The sequence below is a fragment of the Eulemur rufifrons genome, chromosome 15 (assembly GCF_041146395.1).
Source record: "Eulemur rufifrons isolate Redbay chromosome 15, OSU_ERuf_1, whole genome shotgun sequence".
NCBI classification, from domain to species: domain Eukaryota; kingdom Metazoa; phylum Chordata; class Mammalia; order Primates; family Lemuridae; genus Eulemur; species Eulemur rufifrons.
This window is the reverse complement of record NC_090997.1, coordinates 103,102,046-103,124,034: the sequence shown is the minus strand read 5'-3', so window position 1 is coordinate 103,124,034 and position 21,989 is coordinate 103,102,046. Positions and strand designations below refer to the sequence as shown.

The 21,989-nt window shown below is 46.9% G+C and overlaps 1 protein-coding gene across 1 annotated transcript in view; it reads left to right on the top strand.

Annotated features, from left to right (window-relative positions):
* The window catches only part of PRKN (parkin RBR E3 ubiquitin protein ligase), a 1,165,698-nt gene that overhangs the window by 1,133,012 nt on the left and 10,697 nt on the right, over nt 1–21,989 (top strand). The window contains exon 10 of the mRNA XM_069487460.1: nt 7,746–7,829. Coding sequence (XP_069343561.1) covers nt 7,746–7,829 — 84 coding nt within the window. The remainder of the gene's footprint in view (nt 1–7,745; nt 7,830–21,989) is intronic.

Sequence of the window (21,989 nt, the reverse complement as noted above, 5' to 3'; positions counted from 1 at the left end):
TGTGTGGACAAGACTCAAGTGTGCACAGAGTTATTTCGGTTGCCAGGAACATGTCTCTGTGGTGATACAACATGTATAAAGAACGTCTTAGCAAAAGTGCTTGGATTTATTTGAGATTCTTTTACTGCAGCTTGACAAAGGTACTCGCTGAGGCCACCGCGTGTTGCAGAGGTGAAGGGAAGCTGCCTTCGCACACCTTGCTGCTGAGTGTGTGACCGAGCAGCTTTGCAAGAGCAATCAAAATGTAAAGTCTGTGTACCCTTTGACCCGGTTATTTATTCCTAGAAATTCATCCTACAGATTTTCTTTCACTTGTGTGAAATGACCTATGGGCAGGCCATTCCCTGCAGCTTTGTTTATAATGGCAAAGTAGCCAAAGGACCTACATGCTCATCGTGGGGGACTGGTTAAATGAATTAAGGCACATCTATCAGCTGGAATATTGTGCGGCCGACAGCATGAGGCGGCTCAGTATTACTCACACAGAGCAGTCTGCAAGACATGGCTAATGGAAAACCAAAGTGCAGAGCACAATTCTTCATATGATATTTCATATGCCATTTTTATTTTTTAAAATACCGTACATATATATATGCTTGGGGAATACCTAAAATATTTCCTATACAACCAGGCGACAGTGATTGTCTCTGGGATGCTTTGTAGCTGACCTAGAGGAAAGGAGTCATTTTTCACTGAGTATCATTTATACTTTTTGAATTTGTGCTATATGCATGTATTATCCATTTCAAGAAATATCTATTTTTTAAAACCTGTGACTATGTGAATTATATCTCAATAAAGCTGTTAAAGAAAAGAACAAATAAATAGCCCATAAACATTTCTGAGTTTTACAAAAAAACGTAACTATTTTGAAGTAGGAAATAAATTTAAATGTCTGTGTCCATAGTTATAGACTGGGCAGTGCAGCTCCCAGCACGCCCTGTCCAGGAGAGCCGCCTCCTTGTCCGGAGCATTTATCCGGTCCTGGGGTCGGCTCCGCTGCACAGAAGCCGAGGGGATCTGGTCGTACGTTGTGTGAGCTCCTGCTCGGAGAGCCCTGTGCCGAGACGGATGGTAGCAAAGTTTCCATGACATCATGCTCACAGTGAGTGTGTCGAGCCAGAGTCCGCACAGCTGGAAGACTGAATGGGCACTTATGTGTCCTTGGGGAGGGGGATGAGAGTGTAGGGGAAGAAATCCCATGAATGGAAATTAAACCAAGGAAAGTAAGGGCCTTTCAAGGTAGCAAATCCAAAACAAAAATAACTTTAGGGATGCAGGGTGGCCGAGGTCACGGCATCTTGTGGGAGAGAAGGTGGCATTGTGTAGCCATCCTTGATGATTAGTGTAGAATCTGAGGAATACAAAGTAAGTTTGCTGCTGAGCTGTATCCAGCCTCCTTAAAATTATTTATTTTTAGCCCTTTGGAGACTACACGTAAAAGATTGTCTTGTTCTGTTTGCATTTAGAGGTTGGCACAGTTTAAGATTGCTTCCCACCATGAGATTCTGTGATTTTAAGATGTTGTGTACTTGAAAGGAAATAACCTCACTTTCTTCTTTTCAAAATTGTGTTTTAGTGCATTACAATCTAACACCACTTCCGTCCTGTGGCACTGTCTTGTCAGAACCAGTTTTGCGTATTTCAGCCGCTGGTCACCCCACGGGGAGCCTCGCTCCTCCGATACACTGCTTTTTCACACACGGAGGCAGCTCTTGTGTATCTCTGCTGCCATCTTCTGGGAAGTTAGACACCAAAAAGAAAAATATTTCCTCTATTCCCAAAGTACAGGTGTGCGATTCAGGCTTCTGATGTTCCCCTTGACTACAGTAAGGGGTCCTGAGATGGTATTTGATTCTCTCCCATTCTTTTAACAAGGAACTTCAGCACTGCAGGAGAAAAATGAACGGCACATAATAGAACACTTTTATAATAGATGCAGGCATGACAGAAAACACGCACAAAGAAATTTTGGCTTTCATAGCGAGATCATTCAACTTTAAGGATCAAAATCTTATTTTAAGGGTCATTACTTGTAGATACCGACTGGCTCTAAACTTCATTGATCCACTTGAATATTCTGATTGCATTGGAAGCTGTTCATTTGGTTCCTTTTCATGCTTCCAAAGAGAAAATATGCATACATCTCCTTTTGAATGTGTCCATCATGAGCACAGGGGAAATCAAACTCAAACATCAATCAAGTGACTACTCCACTGACATGATATTGAATGATTAATGTGATGGGCCCTTCCCGTAGCTCCATGGTGGTTGGATTGTCTCAGGGGCCCGACAGTGACTGACCTCCGCGTGTCTCTTACCAGCAAGGAGAGGCCAGCATCCTTTTCTACACAGCATTCTCGTAAATGTGGGAGTTTACAAACTCGGCATTTCTGAGGATTTCTCCCAGTTTCACCAGAGACTTTCAATACCAGTCATTATTATCAGCATACTGGGCAATGCTCTCTATCACCTTACTTTTCTATAGAATCGTATTGCTTGTAAAGCATCCGTTAACCCTATGAGAATACTATTTATGGTGTTTACCATGTGCCAAAAGCTGTGTTTCATATCCCTTATCTTATTATTCCTTCTTTGCAGATGCAAAAAAACTAAAGCAAAGAGATGTTAGGATCACACAGATAAACGATTGAGAAGGGCCTCTGACTCCAGACCTCTCTGACTTAAAAGGCTTTGCTTTTAAACACTAAGCTATATCTGATTTTTAAAAATATAAACATCTATTACATGAGTTCATGAATTACAATATGTAATTCTTTCATTGCCCAGGTCCAAGATTTTACTCATCTTAAAAGGAAATACCCAACACGTATTTGTTGTAAGGCAAAAATATGACTTCAATGTTAAGAATAGTTTGGTTATCCCTTAATAGAAAAAGAAATTGACTTACTAAATTTAGCCTTTATTAAGTAGATTTTTAAAAATTTTATGCCTCATCTTAGGCACTTAGGATGAACTAATTACTACAGTTAAGAGAAGTTTGGCACTAAGCTTTCAGGCGTGAAAATGTACTGGAGGAGAATGTACAAATAGTAGTTTTTTACATTAGTCCTTTTACAAAAGACAATAAATAAATGGGCCTAGTTAAATTTTTTCTATGGAAGGTGCATCAGCCATGACTTCACCAGAGAGGCAAGACCAGCAGAATGTGTGTGTGTGTGTGTGTGTGTGTGTGTGTGCACGGTTGTGGGGCAGGCTAGGCACCTCCTGAGTCCACGGGGCCGACCATCAGGAAGGACCGGCTGGAGCTCTCGGCCAGCTGGACGCCGCCATCCACAGGTGAAACCTCTTCCTCCCCAGGGAAGCCTCAGCTCTGCTCTTAAGGCCGTTCAGCCGATGGAATCAGGCCCCCTCAGGTTAGCTGGGATACTCTCCCTTACTGAAAGGCAACCAATTACAGATCTTAATCACATCTTCGAAATACCTTCGCAGCAACACCTGAACTAGTGTTTGAGTAACCGGGGACTGTAGTCTAGCCAGGGTGACACATAAAACTGTCATCACAGCAGCTAAGATAATACACTCCACGTATCTGACTGCTTTCTAATCAAATCTAGTAAGGGAATTAGAGGTTAGAGAACAATTAAAGTAAGTATATATTACTTTTGTGATTTTTTTCAAAACATTGAAAAATGCTTTAAAAAGAACTATGGAAATGGGTGGCATTTGTCAGATCTATCCCAAGAGAAGATGATCCAGGAAAGAGATATGAATACGATATCAATATATACTATACATTTCCTGGTATACTAACTCCCATTCAGAGAATGTTTATTCAAGGTTTGGAGAAGTAGTATGCATCTTAAAGGAGCCTCAGCAAGTGTGAGGCCGTGATTAGTTAACAGCAAATCCCTGGGTCAATTCCAGCCTTCTATATTGTTGGTTAAAGAAAGACCCACGGGCCGCAGTTAGGAGACACGCAGGTCAGCAGAGGGAGTGTGGAAACTGGGCCTGGCTTTGACTTCTTCCCGGAGCTCGTCCTCCAGAAATGGCGGTGCCAGAAGGAGTGTTTGCAAACTGGCCTGAGACTTTCTCTCAAAGAATTTTGTACCTGCCTAAGCCAGAGTTCTACAAACTTCCTTTGTTCACCATACCCTTAGCAGCTCGGTAAGTTTTTCAAGGCATTTCTTAGGCCGGCATTTCTAGGCCAAAAGAAATGCCTAACAGTTCTGGTTATTAAACAAACGGCACAACAAGAATTAATATCTTCACAACTTAATAGGCATCTGAAAAATTTGCTCACATAAATTGAAAAAAATATATTTTCATTTCATTCTTAATCATATCTTTGTTCCAAACAGATGTATACATCATGCTTATTTTAAATCACAGTAACTTCCAAAAACGCAGGTTTGCAAAGATACGATGTCACAGAAAGGAAGGTAGCACAATCCACCTTAACACTGGGTTAACTACCTGAGTTAGTAAATCATGTACACATGTGACTAACAGGTGTTGAGGATCACAGTGTTTTCCTCAAAATTTCAAAATCCCAACGCACCGCGTGAGTTTGTTGCAGCAGCTCAGGGCACCCTGGTGCACAGCGTGGGGACTGAAGGCCTGAGCTTTTGTACAGGCACCTGAGTCTTGAGTTCCGGATAATGTAATTAAACCCAAACATTTTCAAGAGCAAATCAGGCCTTCTACATATTTTCCCATTTTGTACATGGCACATTCATGTTATTTAACCGGGAAGGACCTGCTGCATGATATATCTAAATTTCAATTACACTCTCTGAATAGAAGCAAATGAACGAATGCGTGGATGTTAGATCGTCAGCAGCTACTCCTGCAGCGTTTGCTTGCCTTGCGCCGTACTGAAGGGGTGAATCTTTGGTTTTTATGTGCTCTTCCTTTCCACTATTTCTTTGTAGTACCGGTGTGAAAGGGAATTTAATGTCTTTGTGTCAGGAAAGGCCTATTTATTCTGACAAACTGATCGACCTCCAGGGTGTTCCTCTACCATGAAACTGATTTTATATCTCATCCACTAGCTAATAAGATGTGAATGGTTTTCCCCGTCACGCCAAGAGATCAGCCTTGCTTCTCTGCAAAGCAGTAGGTGAGATCCTATAGCCAGTTCTCCGTGATGGGGCCTCATGTTCACACTTTTCCAACAGAGCATGTAAGCGCAGAGTGAGGGGTCTGAGGCAATCCCAAAGATTAGCAGATAAATTCAAAAATGAAAAAATCTTAGGAGGAAACCCTAGGACCAACCTCACTATTCAGTTCAGAGAATAAACTGTCAGAAATTAAAACCTGGTGCCGTCAGGGATTTGTGTAAGGACGTCCTGACACACACACCCTCTCCCACCAACCCGAACCTCTAAATGAAGTTTCTGTCCCACAAAATTTGAGTTCATGCTCTTTACTGTGAGAAGAAATAAGAATACAATATGCTGAAAGTGACGGCTCGAAGATCAATTGTGGCTTCTCTGTAGCAGAGGCCATTTCCTTAGAAAATGCTTTCCTTTTTTGTTTCTTGTGTCCTGAGATTAAAATATTTTTCAGATGAGTTATTAAAACAAGAAGTTGGACATAGGGAAGGGGAGAAGTCTGTTCACAGGGTGAAGACAACGTAACATGAAAGGAAAATGGTGTTGGGGAGGCTGATCTTTTTGAGGCAAGAAGGAATGGTGATATATTTGGGGATAGAGTTGGTTTTATATCCTGTTTATTTTTGTTTTTCAGTTCAAATCAGTCTTGTCTTATGTGAAACTGGGCTACATTCCTGGCTTCTGCTGTAGAATATTAGCTTGAGAACTTGGCCTCTGGAAAGCTTTTGAGTTTTCCAGACTCAGTGTCATTCCTGTATCAGTTATTTATTGCTGTGTAAAAACCACCTCACAACTTAGTGATTTAGAACAGCAACAATCCATTTGTAATATGACCAGCCACGTACCTGGCAGGTTGGTGCTGGCCGTGTACTAAAGGCACAGCCGGTGTTGTTGTTGAGGCTGCGGCCTCAGCTCCTCCCCTTGTGGGCCTCTCTGTGGGCCATTGGACTTCCTCAGCACATGGCGGCCGGGCTTTCAGAGTGAGCATCCCAATAGGAAATGGAAGCTACCAGTTTCTTCAGGCCTGGGCCCAGAGAGTGGCACACCATCATTGCCACCACATTCTAATGCTCAGGTAGTCGCCACATCTGGATTCCGGCAGGAGAGACATAAAGCCCACCCCTCAGAGGGAAGGGCATTCTACCAGTGTGTGTCTGTGATAGCATCACCCACACGCCATACTCTACGGGTGGCCCTCTCTTCTCTGCTGAAACCCTTTCTCTCATACAGTTTCTGCTCTGGAAGTTGTTGCCTCCTAAACTGGTTAAAGAAATGCTTATTGAAGGGAACCAGTTTTCTAGCAAAGAAACTCTTTCCTCGGCTGTGAAATTAAATAGGGAAAAAGTTGTCTCCGACTGGCTTCATCTCCTTAAAGTTAGGAACGCTTTATGGGATGCCAGGCACAGTTGTAGCCACTTTGTGTATGTTATCCTGCCTACCTCTCACAGTGTCATACAGTTATCATTGTTATCCTGGTTTCTCAGAGGGGGAAACCAAGGCACAGAAACCAAAGTGGCTCTCACGAGGTGTTTCAGGTGGCAGGTTATGGGACGATGACTCCAATCCAGTGTGTCCTAACGTGGACCCACACCCTGAGCCACTACAGCAACCTTCAGAGCACGGCTGGTGACGATGAAAAAATGTAAAGTACTTTCTGGAGGGTTCCAGTGATTCCAGACAGACAGCCTTGAACGACCCTAACTGACATTCACTTTCCCAGCTTTTTTCATTGTAAGATGAAAGGTAGAGGACAGGTGACCCTTTGGGTGTCTTTGTTTCCGTGGCATGTGAGTGTGGAAAGGAGCCACCGCCCGGTGAGACGACCCACTGCAGCCCGTGCATTAGCTCCTGGGGCGGCCGCAGCAAAGGACCGCAGGCTGGGCAGCTTAAACAGCAGAGGTTCATTTTCTCACCGTACTGGAGGTGGAAGTCCACGATCAAGATGCAGGCAGGTTCGGTTGCTCCTGGGGCCTCTCTCCGGGGCTTGCAGATGGCCACCTCGCTGTGTCCTCACCTGGTCCTCCCTCAGTCTGTGTGTTTCTGTGTCCTGATCTCCTCTTCCTCTGCGGACGCCAGTCAGACTGGATAAGGCCTCCCTTAACAGCCTCAGTTTACCTTACTACTTCAACGGCCCTACCTCCGAACAGGGCTTCAACATATGCACTGGGCTGGGGATGGGAGAAAGGGAGAGACAGGATTCAGTTCATAGCAGCCCATTTGTTCTTGCTATCATAGGCTTTCAAAAAAAAATAGACTTTCATACAAAAATAAGTCCATTGACACAGACATACAAATCTTTTATATATGTAAACAAATATATAATGTAAAATTCTTGAAGTTGTTTTCCTCGTTTTCCAGCACCAATAATACCTTGCTCCAGGTATTTATTTGCATTACTGTCTCTTCTGCAAGGCTGGAAACACCTGGAAGAGAGGAAATGTGACTCATCATTCATCTTTGTAACCCTACTGCAGTGCTTGGAACATTCTTTAAAGAGTGAACAGTCTCATTAAAATATAACTTGATTTCTCTTTGCAAAAAGTAATTTGACATGGAAACCCTCACGCAGGTCAGAGGAATGAATATAATGAGTTCGGAGAAGGAGAAACATGTTACGGCCGAATGCAGCCTAATGTCCCTAATTAACAGATGCGTGTTCTTTTGCAGCTTGTCTTTTGCCGGGAGTGTAAAGAAGCAGACCACGACGGGGAGTGCAGCGCCCTGTTTGCAGCCTCGGGAACCGTTGCTCAGGTACAGAATGCCCGCTCGTTCCCCAAAGCAGTGCTCAGAACACCTGCGGGGGGCCAGCCTACTTCCGGGAGGTCACTGAGAGTTGCACTCTGAGAAAGCAAACAGCAGACTGGTCGCTTCCGGCCATGGGAACGGGGCTCTGGCTTCTCCCAGAAGGACTCCCTGCCTCAGGGGACAGCGTGGGCTTCCCCGTGGCCATGTGAGGTGTGCCAAAGCTTCCATGATCCTGTATCCCCCGGCGAATATGGAATCAGGGGTAAGGCACAGCAGCATGGTCAGAGGAGGCTTTAGAGGGAGATAAAACAATTCAACAACCTCTAAATGGGAGAAAGCAATACTAATTCTACTTTTATTTGTTTTTAATGCCTTTGTTTAGAATCTTTGGTAAAAACTATCCCCATGAATGACATGTATAGAAGCATTACATTATGCAAAGATATCATTGTGTTTGAGCAATATCGTGCACTATGCTAAATTGTATTTCAGTCCTGATTAAGTAAAGAACATGTTTACTGAGCCTTACCCTCTGGGGTGCGATCTCAGGCTTAGGGAAATGCAAATACGTTTTCTTTTATTTATTAATTATGATCAACTAAACCTTAAGGGAAAGAAGTAAAAACTTCAACACCGTTGATGAATTTTCTCATTATTTTTCTCTTGATATAGATGTTAACAAGGGTTTCAACACCAAATCTATGCTGATAAATCTTTCAGTCATTTTATTCATAGGAACCTAGTAAATAAATAGACATGGAAATCCGAGAAAATTTTAATTTTACAGTAGAGAATTTTAAAGATCTGACTGCTCTAAACTCAGAGCATACAGAAGTATAACCTTATATGGTATTCTGCGGATGTGTTGATCCAGTATCAGCATAACTGAATAATAAATATAACTGTTGAATTCAGCTCTTCCCATCAGCTCCTACGTTGTGGGCCATGAGCATATTGGAGATTTAGGACAGAGCTGCCATTTCTATAGCAGAGACAGCAAATGCTTTTTCTGCTGACTGTATTTTAGCACAGGGACATTCAAACACGAGCTCACTGGGTGCTGACAGCAGGAGCAATAATGGCCTTGTGACCCCCTACTTCGGGATCACTGTCGCAGGGGAGGGTAAGCCTGAGGCTCTGGGAAAGGGGGAGAGCCCAGCAATTTGCAGCCATGAGCTCTCAGGACAGACGGGGACAAAGGCTTCCACGTGGCAATACTCGAGACCTACAGCAGGGGGAGAAGAGGGCGTCACTTAACCTACAGCTGTGCGGGTCCCGGACCCCCCATTCATTCTGCACTCAAGGGAACCGCGCAGCCTTGGTGCTGAACAGTGAGGTAGCACAAATAATAAAAAAAAGTCATTGAAACCCTATTCAACTCAGAAAAATGGGAAAAAGAAAGTTAGCGTTGACTTTAAGCATAGATGACCATTATCAAGGGAACTGTGTCTGCAAACAATATCAATTAGCAATCATTAAACTGAGCGTCTGTGTGGGCGGAGCAGCCTGCTAGACCCTCTGGAAAAATGCGTGGATAAGGATATTTCCCTCCAGAGGCTCGAGGGGGAACCCTGGAGGAGATTTACAGGAAAATGCATGTCCTAATGACAGTAACATGCTAAACTGAAGTGTAGCAAACACATGACTTCATATAACGCTTTCCCAGAAAGTCCCGGAGGGGGGTCAGAGTCTGTGGAGAGGACAGTTGCAGCAGGGGCCGCAGGACAAAGGCACAGAGGCCAGGACCCCTTCAACAGCCTGTTCTCTCCCTCCCTGCGTCGCCAGGCCCAAGGCAGTGTCTGGTCTGTGGACATGTAATAGAGGTGGCTGAGTGATGGTCGCAGCTACGAAGAAGAGATGTTATTTCACCCATTCAACAAATGTGTATCGAACACCTATGGCAATGTAGGCACTGTTCCAAGCACTCGGGAGAAAGCAAGATGAGTCCCTGCGTTTGTGGAGTTTTGGTTACTTCAAACAGCCTGTCTGGTGGGGGATCTGGAGACCTGTGGGTTAGTCCAGGCTGGGGTTATCCGGGAGAGGATTCCGGGCACAGCAGCTGCGGCTCCATCTTGCAGTGAGGCTCCTGCTCTGGCTCCTGAGCACAGGCCCCGCCGCCTGGTCCTCTGATGAGACAGCAAAGCAAACCCACCAACCAAATCGGAAAAAAAAAAGTCTGGTGGTCACCCGTTCACCACAGAACAGAAGGCAAGTACTTGGGTTCTTTGCTGCCATTTTTTCCTAAGTCTCTGATTCAATCAGCGTCCACAGGAAAGAGACCAACTCCGATGGGCACGTGAAGAGATTTTAACAGAAGGGGTGACCCACGGAGATGGGGTGGGGTCACAAGAACCACGCACAAGGTGGAGGGTACCTCGAGTCTAGCACCTGGGGAGTGTGACCACCCTGCCCGCAGGGCCAGGAGGAGGAAATGGGTTGCGTGACCCCCAAGCTGGAGCGTGGAGGGGCCTCAGGACAGGCGCGTGAGCACGGGAGGCCAGCACTGCCCAGCAGGAAGAAAGCGCCCGACATCCCGACCTCTCTCTCCCACCTCTCGTCTCTGGCTCCCAGCAGCCACTCCCAGCCGAAGGCAGCCCCGGGGAGCGTAGGGACACAGCCCAGGGCAGTCGGCCTTCCCCACGCAGGGCAGAGGCGGGAAAAGAATGCTGAACGGCCAGCACATTCTCTGTGGGCTAATTTACCAAGCTTCAAGTTTCCTTATTTCAACCACAGCTACTCTTGGAGATGGAAAGGGATGAACCAAACATGCTATTTCATCAAATTGCAAGACCCAATTCCATCTGGTAATAGAATGAAGGGTTTTTATTCTAACAGAGCCAGCTTATTTCTGTTTCCTACATTTCTCTCAAAGGGCAGTGATCCGGGAGGATGACCTCTGCAATTTCACTGACCTGAAATCTTTGAAAGGATGACACTGTCCACATCGAACCATAAAATCTAATTGTAGCTCCCTTGGAACTGAGGCTTTAGATGCATCCTCATGTCTGAATTTTGCTAATATGAACAAAGTACTCTCATTAGCCATCTTCACAGTTTCCTTTCAATTCAATGCACTTGCAAGGTGTTTTGCTGTTAGCTGTTGTAACTACTATTCACTGTTCTTCCTTCCAGAGCAGATTGGTTTCTGCTCTCTGATATTACACTCTCCAGCCAGACAAGCCCATTTCCCCTGGGACCCAATCAGCTTTTCCTAGCAGTTAGGCCACTTGACCCAAAACTTAATGCAGTTTTTGATTAATACAATAATTTTGTCTTTAAAAAAAGCAAACTCCAAAATTGGTTTTAGAATATTGAACAAGTTTTAAATTGAAACTGCTGGGAGTTTGGGGAAGCGGTGACAGAAGATCGATTTGTCACAGGCCAATGAAAGTCTGACCCCATTCACTGTCCCATGTGCTGGCCTATTCATTCTCCTCCTAAGTTCCGGTTCCTGCCACATCATCTCCCGGGGTTTTCTAAAAACAAAACACTTGCTCTTGCAAACCACATAAATTGATTCATTTTTCCCCGTGGTCCTGAGTAGTTGATGTTACTCTCCCTATGCAACACGAAGGCAGACTGAGACTTCCAGGGTTTGTATGTGTGTGTGTGTGTGTGTGTGTGTTGAGACAGACTCTCACACTGTTGCCCAGCCTGCAGTGCAGTAGTGCAACCATAGCTCACTGCACCCTCGAACTCTGAGGCTCAAGCAATCCTCCTGCCTCAGCCTCCAGAGTAGCTGGGACTACAGGCACATGACACCATGCCTGGCTAATCTTTTTTTTTTTTTTTTTAGAGACAGGCTCTTGCTATATTGCCCAGGCTGGGCTCCTGGCTTCAAGCGATCCTCCCACTTCAGCCTCCCAAAGTGCTGGGATTACAGGTGTGAGCCACCATACCCAGCTGAGACTTCCAGATTTGTAATGGTGCTATAAAGCCACAAAGGAAGTCAATTTCAGTTTCTGTAACAGATTTAAGTGTTTGGGAATAGTGTCTGCTCTCTCTAATTAACATATCTACAGTGTCTAAGGGGAATGTGCCCATCCCTGCCTACAAGCTCCTACTCACCCTTCAAGACCCAGATTATGTGTCCACTCCTCCATTAAAGCCATCTGCCCACCCGACTCCTTCCTCTAAACTTTCAGACAACTGCACATGCTTCTGTTATACATTCATCACACTGAAATATTGTTCCCCTGTCTCTTCACTAAAAGTCTGGGCTTCTTTAGTGCAGCGTTTGTACCTGTTGAATCTTTATAGCCCCCAGTCCTGGCACATATTAGACACGCATTAAAAGTTTGTGAAATAAACGACACCTCCCTCCTTCAACCCGTACACCTCCCTCCTCACCATGAAGCTGGGAAAACACTCTCTAGAGCAGGCTGTAGCTTTGGGCCTGGCTTTTGTCTCAGCAATCTTTTGAATCATTAGAGAAAGTAAGCTTCCCACAGTTAACCTCAGTTCCTTCTGCCTCCTAAAAATTAGAAAAATAAAGCCACCATTTTGCCTGGTATAAAAATAATAATGTATACTTGCATGGTACTTGCTTACAAAGCATTTTCACACACACCATCTTATTTTGAGCCTCATCAACTTTTTGTGATAGACTTTGCTTATCGGCAAGGTGCAGGGAGGGAGAGTGGCCCACAGCCGACAGGCACCAGATTGTGGTTTCACCCAGGTCCTTGGGAGCTGCACCAGCCGATGACCCTCCAGGCCCAGTGAAGCAGCAACGTGGCATTTCCACTGTTCTTACCGGCCACTCTGCCTTTCGAGAGAGGGAGATGAGTGGGTTACTACTGGCTCTACCATACCAAGGATGGCCAAAGTGGACAGTAACAGCGACCAGACTCTTAAATGAGTAAAACAGGCCTGATTAAACTCACGGACCTCCCAATATTTTGATAAGGGTGGAAAGATTTATATCCCTTTTCCTCTGCCTTTCCTATTAAAACGAACAGAATGACAAAAATGCATCAAAGCGAAAGCCCTGGCGCACAGTCGTGGCCAACTGCAGCCTGCAGGGCTCCCGCCGGCGTTCGCTGAGCAGAACCAGGGCCCGCTGGCACCGAGTCCGTCCAGTTTGAGTCTTTAGATGTTTCAGTAGCCTGAAATCATATGGTGATGTTAAATATCTTTATTTTTAAATGTTGAGAATTATTTTTTTTTAATTTTAAACTTATCTATAGGTAGAATTTTGGCTGTACCCTTTGACCCTCATTTTAGCTAAACTTTAATTTCTTATAATCAGTGCAAAGAAGGAAAAAGAAGGACATTCAGTAAACATTTATAAGGCACCTATTGTGTGCCATGCACAGTGCTCTGTGTTTTGGACACAACATTAAAGATAGACCTGGCCTCTGATCTCACGAGGTTTATAATCTAGTGAAGTAGAAAAACAATGTAACCAACAATTAAAATATTATACATGAAGAGGCACAAAAGAGGAAGTTCAGGATGCTATGGAAGCATGAAAATCACGTCGGAGGTTCAAGGGGCTGTTCGTTGAAAGAAGTGCGGTTGGAGACCTAACAGGATGAACTATCCAGGCGGGGAGGGGGCTCCAAGGTGTTCCAGGCAGACAAAGTGCGGAGTTCTGGAGATGAAAGAGAATGGCATGTTCATCGAAGTGAAAGAAGCTCCTTGATGGTGGCTTAAAGTGACATTAGAGTGACAACAGACCCAGCCGGAGAGGGAGGCAGAGGCCCACAAATAAGGGGCCCTAGAATTCATGTTGAGGAGGCTGGAATTCAGCGCAGTGTGAGGCATTAAAGAGAATACCAAGAGATGCCACAGAGGATCTCCCGGGCGGCAAATGTCTTCTTCCCATTTATAGACTCCACTGCATGACTCGGCCCCACCTCCTCCTGTCACCCAGTTAGCCCTTCCTTGCCTGCTGGTCCCTTGGCAAATGGAACATCAAGTGACCACACGGCCACTGTCGTTTGAAGCGTACTGGAACTCTGGTAGAAGTGTTCTCCTGTGACACCAGGGCCTGCATATCTGCAAGGCCGTGTGGCACAGGTGGGAGCAGAAACTGCCAAGAGGGCCGCTGCGGTGATGATAAGAGGGGACAACCCTACTCCCACCCCTTGCTTCCTGGGCCATGGCATTCTGCCTGCGGCACAAGGTGGGGGTTGTGCGTTCAGAGTGTCAACCTCGTCTCAGAGGGCAGCCCCCGTCTCACAGCGGAGCTCCGGCTGCATCTTGTAAGGTGCGTCCATCCCTCTTCTCAGGGCAACAGCTTTTGGGTGGTGTGGGGTGTGGTAGGACCAGAGCTCCCCATGGTCGTGTGCCCCGTCACACGTCCTTTGCTGGGAGGTGGGTGTCTTTGGGCCAAGGCAGTGTTGTGTGAGAGCCATTCACTGCGGTGAGACACACGGCAGTCCTGGAATTGGGAGACGGGTGAATTCACTGTTCCTGGGATCGAGATGCCCAGTGTGTTTCCTGAATGGCTTTCTGGTTGAAGTAAAACAGCTTTATTGATGCCACTCCTCTTGAATCCTTGACTCTCGGCACACGGTCTACGTGGCTGTGCAGACAGGACGGGTGGCTGTGACAGGTCTGCGTTAGGGCGAGTGCGTCGATCTCGGGCGCGCTGGTGAGGACAGCCCAGCCCCTGCGCGGCGCGTCCAGAGCGCTGAGCCTCTGCGCCCAGGTTTGCTCTGCGGAGCAGAAATGGCCGTGGGCTGACAGTCAAAGGAACAGCTTGATCTCCTCCTTCCAGGCACTTCACTCAATTGCTTACCGCCTTTTTCCTCACCTGGCCCATGGGGCTCAGTGTGAATAACGCAATGACAGCGTGTGTGGAGCAGCTTATTAGTTGCAAGCTACACACATGGTGAGACTTGGGTTTGGGTTCTTTAAAGCTGAATGCTCGATGTCAGGCACTATAGAGAGAGGAAATGAAAGATAAGACTGGAAGACACACGAAGGCACACTTGCACACGTGTGCACACACACGCACACACTGACCCGTCATGCGTACCCACTTGGGCAGATCCTTACCACGCAGATGCAGGTACTTCAGGAATCTTCTTCTCTCCTGGGACGGCCACACAGGAGAACCAGCCTCACTGGGCATCAGCCTCTCTCTCGCAGGGCTTCCTCCCTCTGCAGGTGCCTTGGCACCTCAGGGGTCCCTCCCGCCCTGGTGTCCCCACTGAGGGCCACAGCCTGCCAGGGGCCCCACCCCGAGCGCAGCCCTCCACCCACGCCTGCCCAGAGTCCCCATCCTGAGTAGCCCGACTTGGGGCTTCAGGATTCCAGAGGGGTTTTAGGATCCTGGTAGAACTGCTAAAAAAAGTCTAAATGTAAATTCCTCACTTGAATTTTCAAGTCTATGCCCTGTAGACTCGACTTCATAAACAAGCTGTTTGAACAACTCCGTAATGTGGAAAATATTTTTGTAGAAACTCATCACACATACACACCACACACATGTATGTAACACACGTCACACACACCATAGACCACACATACATCACACATATACATCACACACATACCACACACAGCACACACATACCGTACACATCCACACCATACACACACATATGTAACATACACCACACACCACATACATCACACACACATCACATACACACCACACACACACATACGTAACACACACCACATACATCACACACACATCACACACATACATAACACACACATCACATACACACCATACACACACATACGTAACACACACCACATACATCACACACACATCACACACATACACAACACACACCCCGCACACTGCACGCGGCGCACCGCGGGACTTGTTCGTTCTCCACCGGGAAACAGGCCCTGGCTCTGCTCTCCCGCACCGGCGCGGGGCGAGGGCGGCGGCGGCAGCGCCTCTCTCGTGCGCCAGATGGCGCCAGCTCCTAAGGGAGATACCGTGTCTTGCAAGAAACAAAAATGAGATGACCTGGGGAAAAAAGAACGAACTCCGCTTTCCAAGGCTCCCCAGCCACCTCCACGCAGCAGTGCCGCCAACAGAAGGGGCGAAGGGATCGCAGAACTGTGTCCCCAGGAGCAGCATTTCTGAGAGGTGCTCAGATTTGAAAAACTAAGAGGTGAACGCTGGCTCCCATCAATCCGTCGTTCATTGATAGGTTAAAAATGGAGGTGGGGGTGGGGTGGACAAAACATTGTCGCTCCACAGGAGGGCTTGCCGACAGAACAGGCTCCAAGAGGAGAATGGCTCATCTACCCTCCTCAGTGACTTCCTGTCGCATGAGCAGTTGTCAGAGCAAACGCAGAGTGTGGCACATTCGAACCAGTGGTTGCTCTCTGGGCTTGCATTTAATTCAGCAAGAACCGGCTGTTCCCTGCCTCATGCTGCGAGGAACCCAAGCAAGGCAGAATGGATGTGAAGTCACAAGATGTGAGTGGCCTTGAAAACGGGACTCCCCCATGACTGGCTGTGATGGTTAATTCTGCGTGTCAGTGTGACTAGGCCACGTTGCCCAGATCAGACACTCGTCCGGGTGTGGCTGTGAAGACACTTTGCAGATGTGATTGACATCTACAGTAGTTGACTGAAGTAAAGGAGAGGCCTCTCAGAGTGGGGCTGGGCCTCACCCAGTCCGCTGAAGTCCTGAAGAGCAAAGACCGAGGTTTCCCTAAGGTGAAGGATTCTGCCTAACAACTACCACGTAGGAACCCTGCCTGAGTGTCCACCTCCCCTGGCCACAGATTTTGGACTTGTCCGTCCTCACCATCCCATGAGCCAGTTCCTTAGAATAAATCCATATATTGTATATATGTGAAGATACGTATACCCTATTGATTGTGTTTCTCTGAAGACCCCTGGCGGATGCCCTGGCTGTGCTAATCATTAAGTGAATTTTCATGCTCTCTCAAAGCCACATTCTCTCATCTGTGATAGGATACTGTAAAATCGGCAGGACTGAATGAAATAACACATGCACGATGCCTGGCTCAGAGCCCAACACCAAGGCAGCTCTTGCCCATCCATCCGCATCCCCGGGGACCACGTCAGGCTGGGAGACCAGACACACACACTGGACACAACTTTTGCTAGAACCCCCCCTCCCCTCCTCCCCCTAAAATCCCTCTGTCTTTGCTGACTGCAGCATATGCAGACATTTTGCTAGCAGTGGTTCTCAAAGGGTCCAAGGCCAGTGGCATCAGTATCACCTGGGAACTTGTTAAATCGCAAATACTTGGGCCCCACCCCAGACCTGATTCAGAAACCGAGTGGGGGAGGATCTGCAGCAATGTAAATTTTAACAAGGGGATGCTGGTTTGAGAGCCACCTTCTGGGAGCACGGAAGCACCACAAGGCAGGCATTGTTTGTTTGTTTGTCATCTCTTGTGTTTGCTAGTGTATCTCTAGTGTCTAGGACAGTGCCTGGCACATCTTAGTCACCCAACAAAGGCCTATCGAATGAAGAAATTTCTGTATTCAATCTAGCAAAATAATAGTCTGCTTTGTACCAGAGCAGCAACACTTTACACAAAGCACGAGCTTGTTCTCCACTTTAACTCACTCTTGCATCCTATCAGTGATGCTTCCACATTCAAAAAATCCTGCTATGTTCATAATTTTAGTCATTGCTGACCTCCGCAGGCCATGAACTAGAGATCTCTGTTATCAAAAATACAAACTAGCCCATCTTTTTTGCTCGAGTGTAGATTTTCCCCATTTGTCAACTTAGGACAATAGTTGAACACAAAGCACTTTTAAAATTCCCAATAAAGGGTACCTATTAATAATCTTGTTACTTAATATTTATGTTGTTGCATTTCTCCCATCAATCTCAAAATAGGTTGATAGACATTATTTACTTCACTTCCCCTTTATGGAGCAGTTAAGACCCCAGGGGGCAGGACTGTGTAAGATCTAATCCAGTTGCTTGGTACACTACCAGCAGAAATCACCACTGTTATGATCATCATCCAAAATACCCTTCTAAATTGCATTCTAAAGCATGGCTCGGACATCTGGGACTCAGTGGAGAGAGTGTAGCCTTGTGGAGTCCACTGAGCCCTTGGCCAGACACCCCCCCATTAAAAGTCCCAGCACTTTGATGATTTCTTTCTCAAAAAATGATACAGTAAAATAAGTGTGTGTGTGTGTGTGTGTGTATATATATATATTTCCCCAAAAGGGCTAATAATAAAACAATGTTGTGAGTGAAGGAGCTCAGGAAATTTCACCCCAAAATAAGACTACTTTGTACGAAGAGTATTTTGAATTACAGGCCCTTCAAGATCAAAAATGCATTGGAGGGGGCTTTCCCTCTATCTGCATAAGATCAAAGGGGGCAACTGACTTTCCTTCCTCTCCCTGTGATCTCAATATATTGCAGGAAGGAAAATCAAGAATGCAACCAGATCTGGCCCAAATCATTTACATATAATACCTGTCTCTCAGGTTAATTTAATTTGCTGAGAGAATCATTTACAAGTCAATCTGCTTCCCCCATCCATTCATCCTCCCTTGCCCCTAAACAGAATTACCTGCACTCCTCGTCTTCCCCTCTCCCCTCTAAACGGTGTGTACAAAAATATCTGGATTCCATTGGGATATTGGGGAATCAACTCTGCGCTTCTCCCCATGCACACGGTAAATAAACCTGTTATTAATCTGCCTTAATTGTTAGTTGATCTTTCAGTGGATTTTCTGGGGCAAAGGGCAAGTTCTCCCTCACCCCTACATGAAAACGACAAAGCGATTTTTGTAAATGCCCTTTGCCAAGGAGGAACACTATGGTCCCTGAAAGGTGATGCAGTTTTCATGCTCACCAGTAGGGGGCGGGCTGCTCGCGGGCCCCACCGTTCACCCGACTACAGGTCGGGAAGGCTGCTCGCTGCAGAGGTGGAAGGTTCCAGTAATTGTGTGACAACAGGGTGTGAACTGAGCATTCAGTTTTGATGAGAAAGGTGAAATTTAAAAGCTGCCATTCATCTGAAAATATTCATGTTTGAATTAAGCCAACTGTGTTTTCAGTGATTAATGAATGACATTCTGATGATGCTTTTTGGAACATAGATTTAAATTGACTTTTAGGATTAGAATATGCTTGTCTGATTATTGGCTAAACAAGTGTCACAGATGTTTCCTAAAGCAGTCCCTCGAGTTGTTCTGGCTTACCTATATGTTAACATGTCTCCCAGGCGCCAGTGTGGCTTTTGCTATGAAACCTCTCAGAGGACACTTTAGTTTACCTGTATTTTTAAAAGAGAGTTAAGGCCAATCCAGGCCTTTGGCAGCCTTTTCCATCGGTACAAACTCCCACCGTCTCATATTCCCAGCCCTATGCACCATAGATGATGATGGTGGTGACAGCAAAACAGCAGTGACTGTGACAATAGAAAGCACAGTCTGCGTTCAGGGTGCACCAGGCTCTGCGCTAAGCTCTTTGAGTCATTGACTCACAACAACCCTTGCGAGGTGTGTGCTATATTTATCACACTTTGACAGACGAGGGGGAGTTTAGGTCATATGCAGCGAAATTTAAACCCAGGCCTGGTAACTGCAAAGCCCCTGCTCTTAGCCACTCCTCAGAGTACAGGCACCTCTAATCGTTCACTTAAAATCATCACCATGTTCAATAAAAACAATTACTCCGTCTTAAGCCACAGATTGGCTATTAGGCCATACTTGGCTTGCTGAGGCAATTTTGACTTTGTGTGTGTGTGTGTGTGTGTGTGTACACATATATATATATATATATATATATAGTACAGACAGTTGCTGTTTTCAGCCATGAAATACATAAGAAGAGAGACTTGTCCTATTCCACCTCCACCCCCATCTCGCATGTGCTCTCACACACACACACACACACACACACGCTGTTCCTTCCTGTGAGAGGTGAGCAGTAAGCAGGACGGAGTTCCGTAACATTAACCTGATTGTTGCGCTGGGCTCTGTGAGCACACTGCAGTGCATGGCAGGGCGACAATGCTGAGTCACACAAACCTTCCCCTCCCGGCACCACAAGCCATAGCTTTGTAGCTCGATGACTAAGGCCCTAACGGAGGGTGTGTTTATCCAACTAACCAATTTCTTCTTCGGGTCCAAGGTGGGATTTGCCATCCAGCGGGTGACGGGTTCCCCAACCTCCTGCACCTCACAAGCCCTGGGACATTTTTAAGAATTCTAGTTTCCGGAGCCCACCCCAGACCTACTGCATCCAAATCTCCACGGTGTGAGCACAGGAATCTGCATCACTTAAAGATCCCTTAGGTGATCCTGAACCGGTGGGCACCCAGCCACTGCTTGAGATCATTCTGGAAGGATTTGAACATCAGCATTAAGACATTCCTGAGGGATGCAAAGCAAAGATGTGCTCATGTCGGTAGACAATCCCCCCAGGAAGTGGCCATCAAAGGTCTGAAATAGTCTCCACTGGCAGTTCGAGAGCTGTTTCTCCTGATCTCCAAGGTCAGCCAGGCCAGCAGCAGTGACTAGGCCGTGACGCCCTTTCCTCCCCGTGGATCCACCCAGTGACGGTAGGAAGTGACAAGAATAACTTCCATGCCAGGGAGGGGGCAGGAGACTCCTGAGGGCCTGCTGGGTGACTGTGCTGCCATGAAAAAGGTAGCCTGCAAGTGTCAGGGGCAGCCGGGCAGTTGGTGCTGATCATGACAGGGAAAAGTGTTGGCTTTGCAATCAGAGCCTCCTCGTGTCCTTCTTGAGAACAGATTCGGCAGGTCAGGTGGAAGGAGAGCCCGCTGGGTGGCAGGAGAAGAGCAGGCGCAGCCAGGAGTGGAGTCGTCTGATGGTGTCGAAGGATGCAGGAGAGATGGGCCTTTGGACTGTGGGAGGAGGAAGCGGGGAAGATTCTGCCTTTACCCTTTTGCCAAAAATTGTTTTAAAACTGCTCCCTCCAGCCAAGTATGGTGGCACACCTGTAATCCCAGCTGGTAGGGAGGCTGAGGCAGGAGGATCGCTTGAGCCCAGGAGTTCAAGGGTGCAGTGAGCTATGACAGCCACAGTGCACTCCAGCCTGGGGGACAGAGTGAGACCCCATCTCTAAAAAAATATATAAAATATTTTTAAAATTCTCGTGGAAGTCACCAGGGACCTCCAATTCTCCATGGCATCATTTTAGCATTCAGCCCCTTCGTTCTCTTTGGAGCCTGGTGCATTATAATGAAAGAAACACACTGCAGTTGCAGGAGCAGGGGTACACACTCGGTCAGCTCGGGGCTTAGATCCTGAATGTGCCGCTCACAGGCCCTGTGACCTCAGCTGGGCAAAGCGTTCCGTTTCCGGAGGCCCTGATTTCTCCAGCCAAAACGGTGGCTAGCAAGACCTGCCTTTCAGGGATGCTGCAGTTGGTAAACTGCATGATGGAGGTAAAGCCTCTGCCACACAGCACCCTTCCTAAGGGCACCTGGGTCCCAGACCAGCCGGCTGCCTCTCCCTCCGACACCTGCAGCTGTCGCAGCGTGAGTTCTACACACGTGTTTGCCTGTGCTGGCATCTTAGTCATGGAATTAACAGGAAAACCAGCAAAAGGACAAGAGAGCTGGTTCCGTGGGCGTTTGAGGAACAGGATGCCGGGTATTCATGGGAAAGGAATGCCGAAATGTGATTTCTAAGCTGTATGCAGGACTGGTTCATATCCTATGGGGAAATAAAACCATAACCTATGGGCGCATATTCTCTACCAGACAAAAAAGTCACAGCTTATCCGTGTTCTACAAGCCGACCCCTAACTCTTCCAGGCTGCGAGCCACCCTGCCCTCATCAGGTGCAGGTGGGAGTGAACTCCTGCCCCCACCCCCTCCCCGAGCGAGAGCTGGCCGTCCTACCCGCTTAAAAGAAACTCATCTGGCTCGGTACTAAAAAGCATTTTACACTGTCACCATTTGTTTTGTTTCTAAGGTTTGGGGTATTTTCTCTTCTTGTCTCTGGCCTTTAAATGTGGGCATCTCCACGAGGGTGTGTCCTTGGTGTCCTTGTCCCATATATGCTCCGGTGAGCACCTTGGCTGCTTCAGGTGCTCTGTGGAGTGGGTGCTGAGGTCCCTGTCAACCCCACACTGCTGCCCACGGTGTGCACTAATTCATGCCCAGCCCAGGCAGTGCCAGCCTAAGGCTCCAGATCCTCTCTGGCCCCTAGAGCCAGTGATAAAGCTTTCAGTATTGGCAATACTGAAGAAACTGTACATC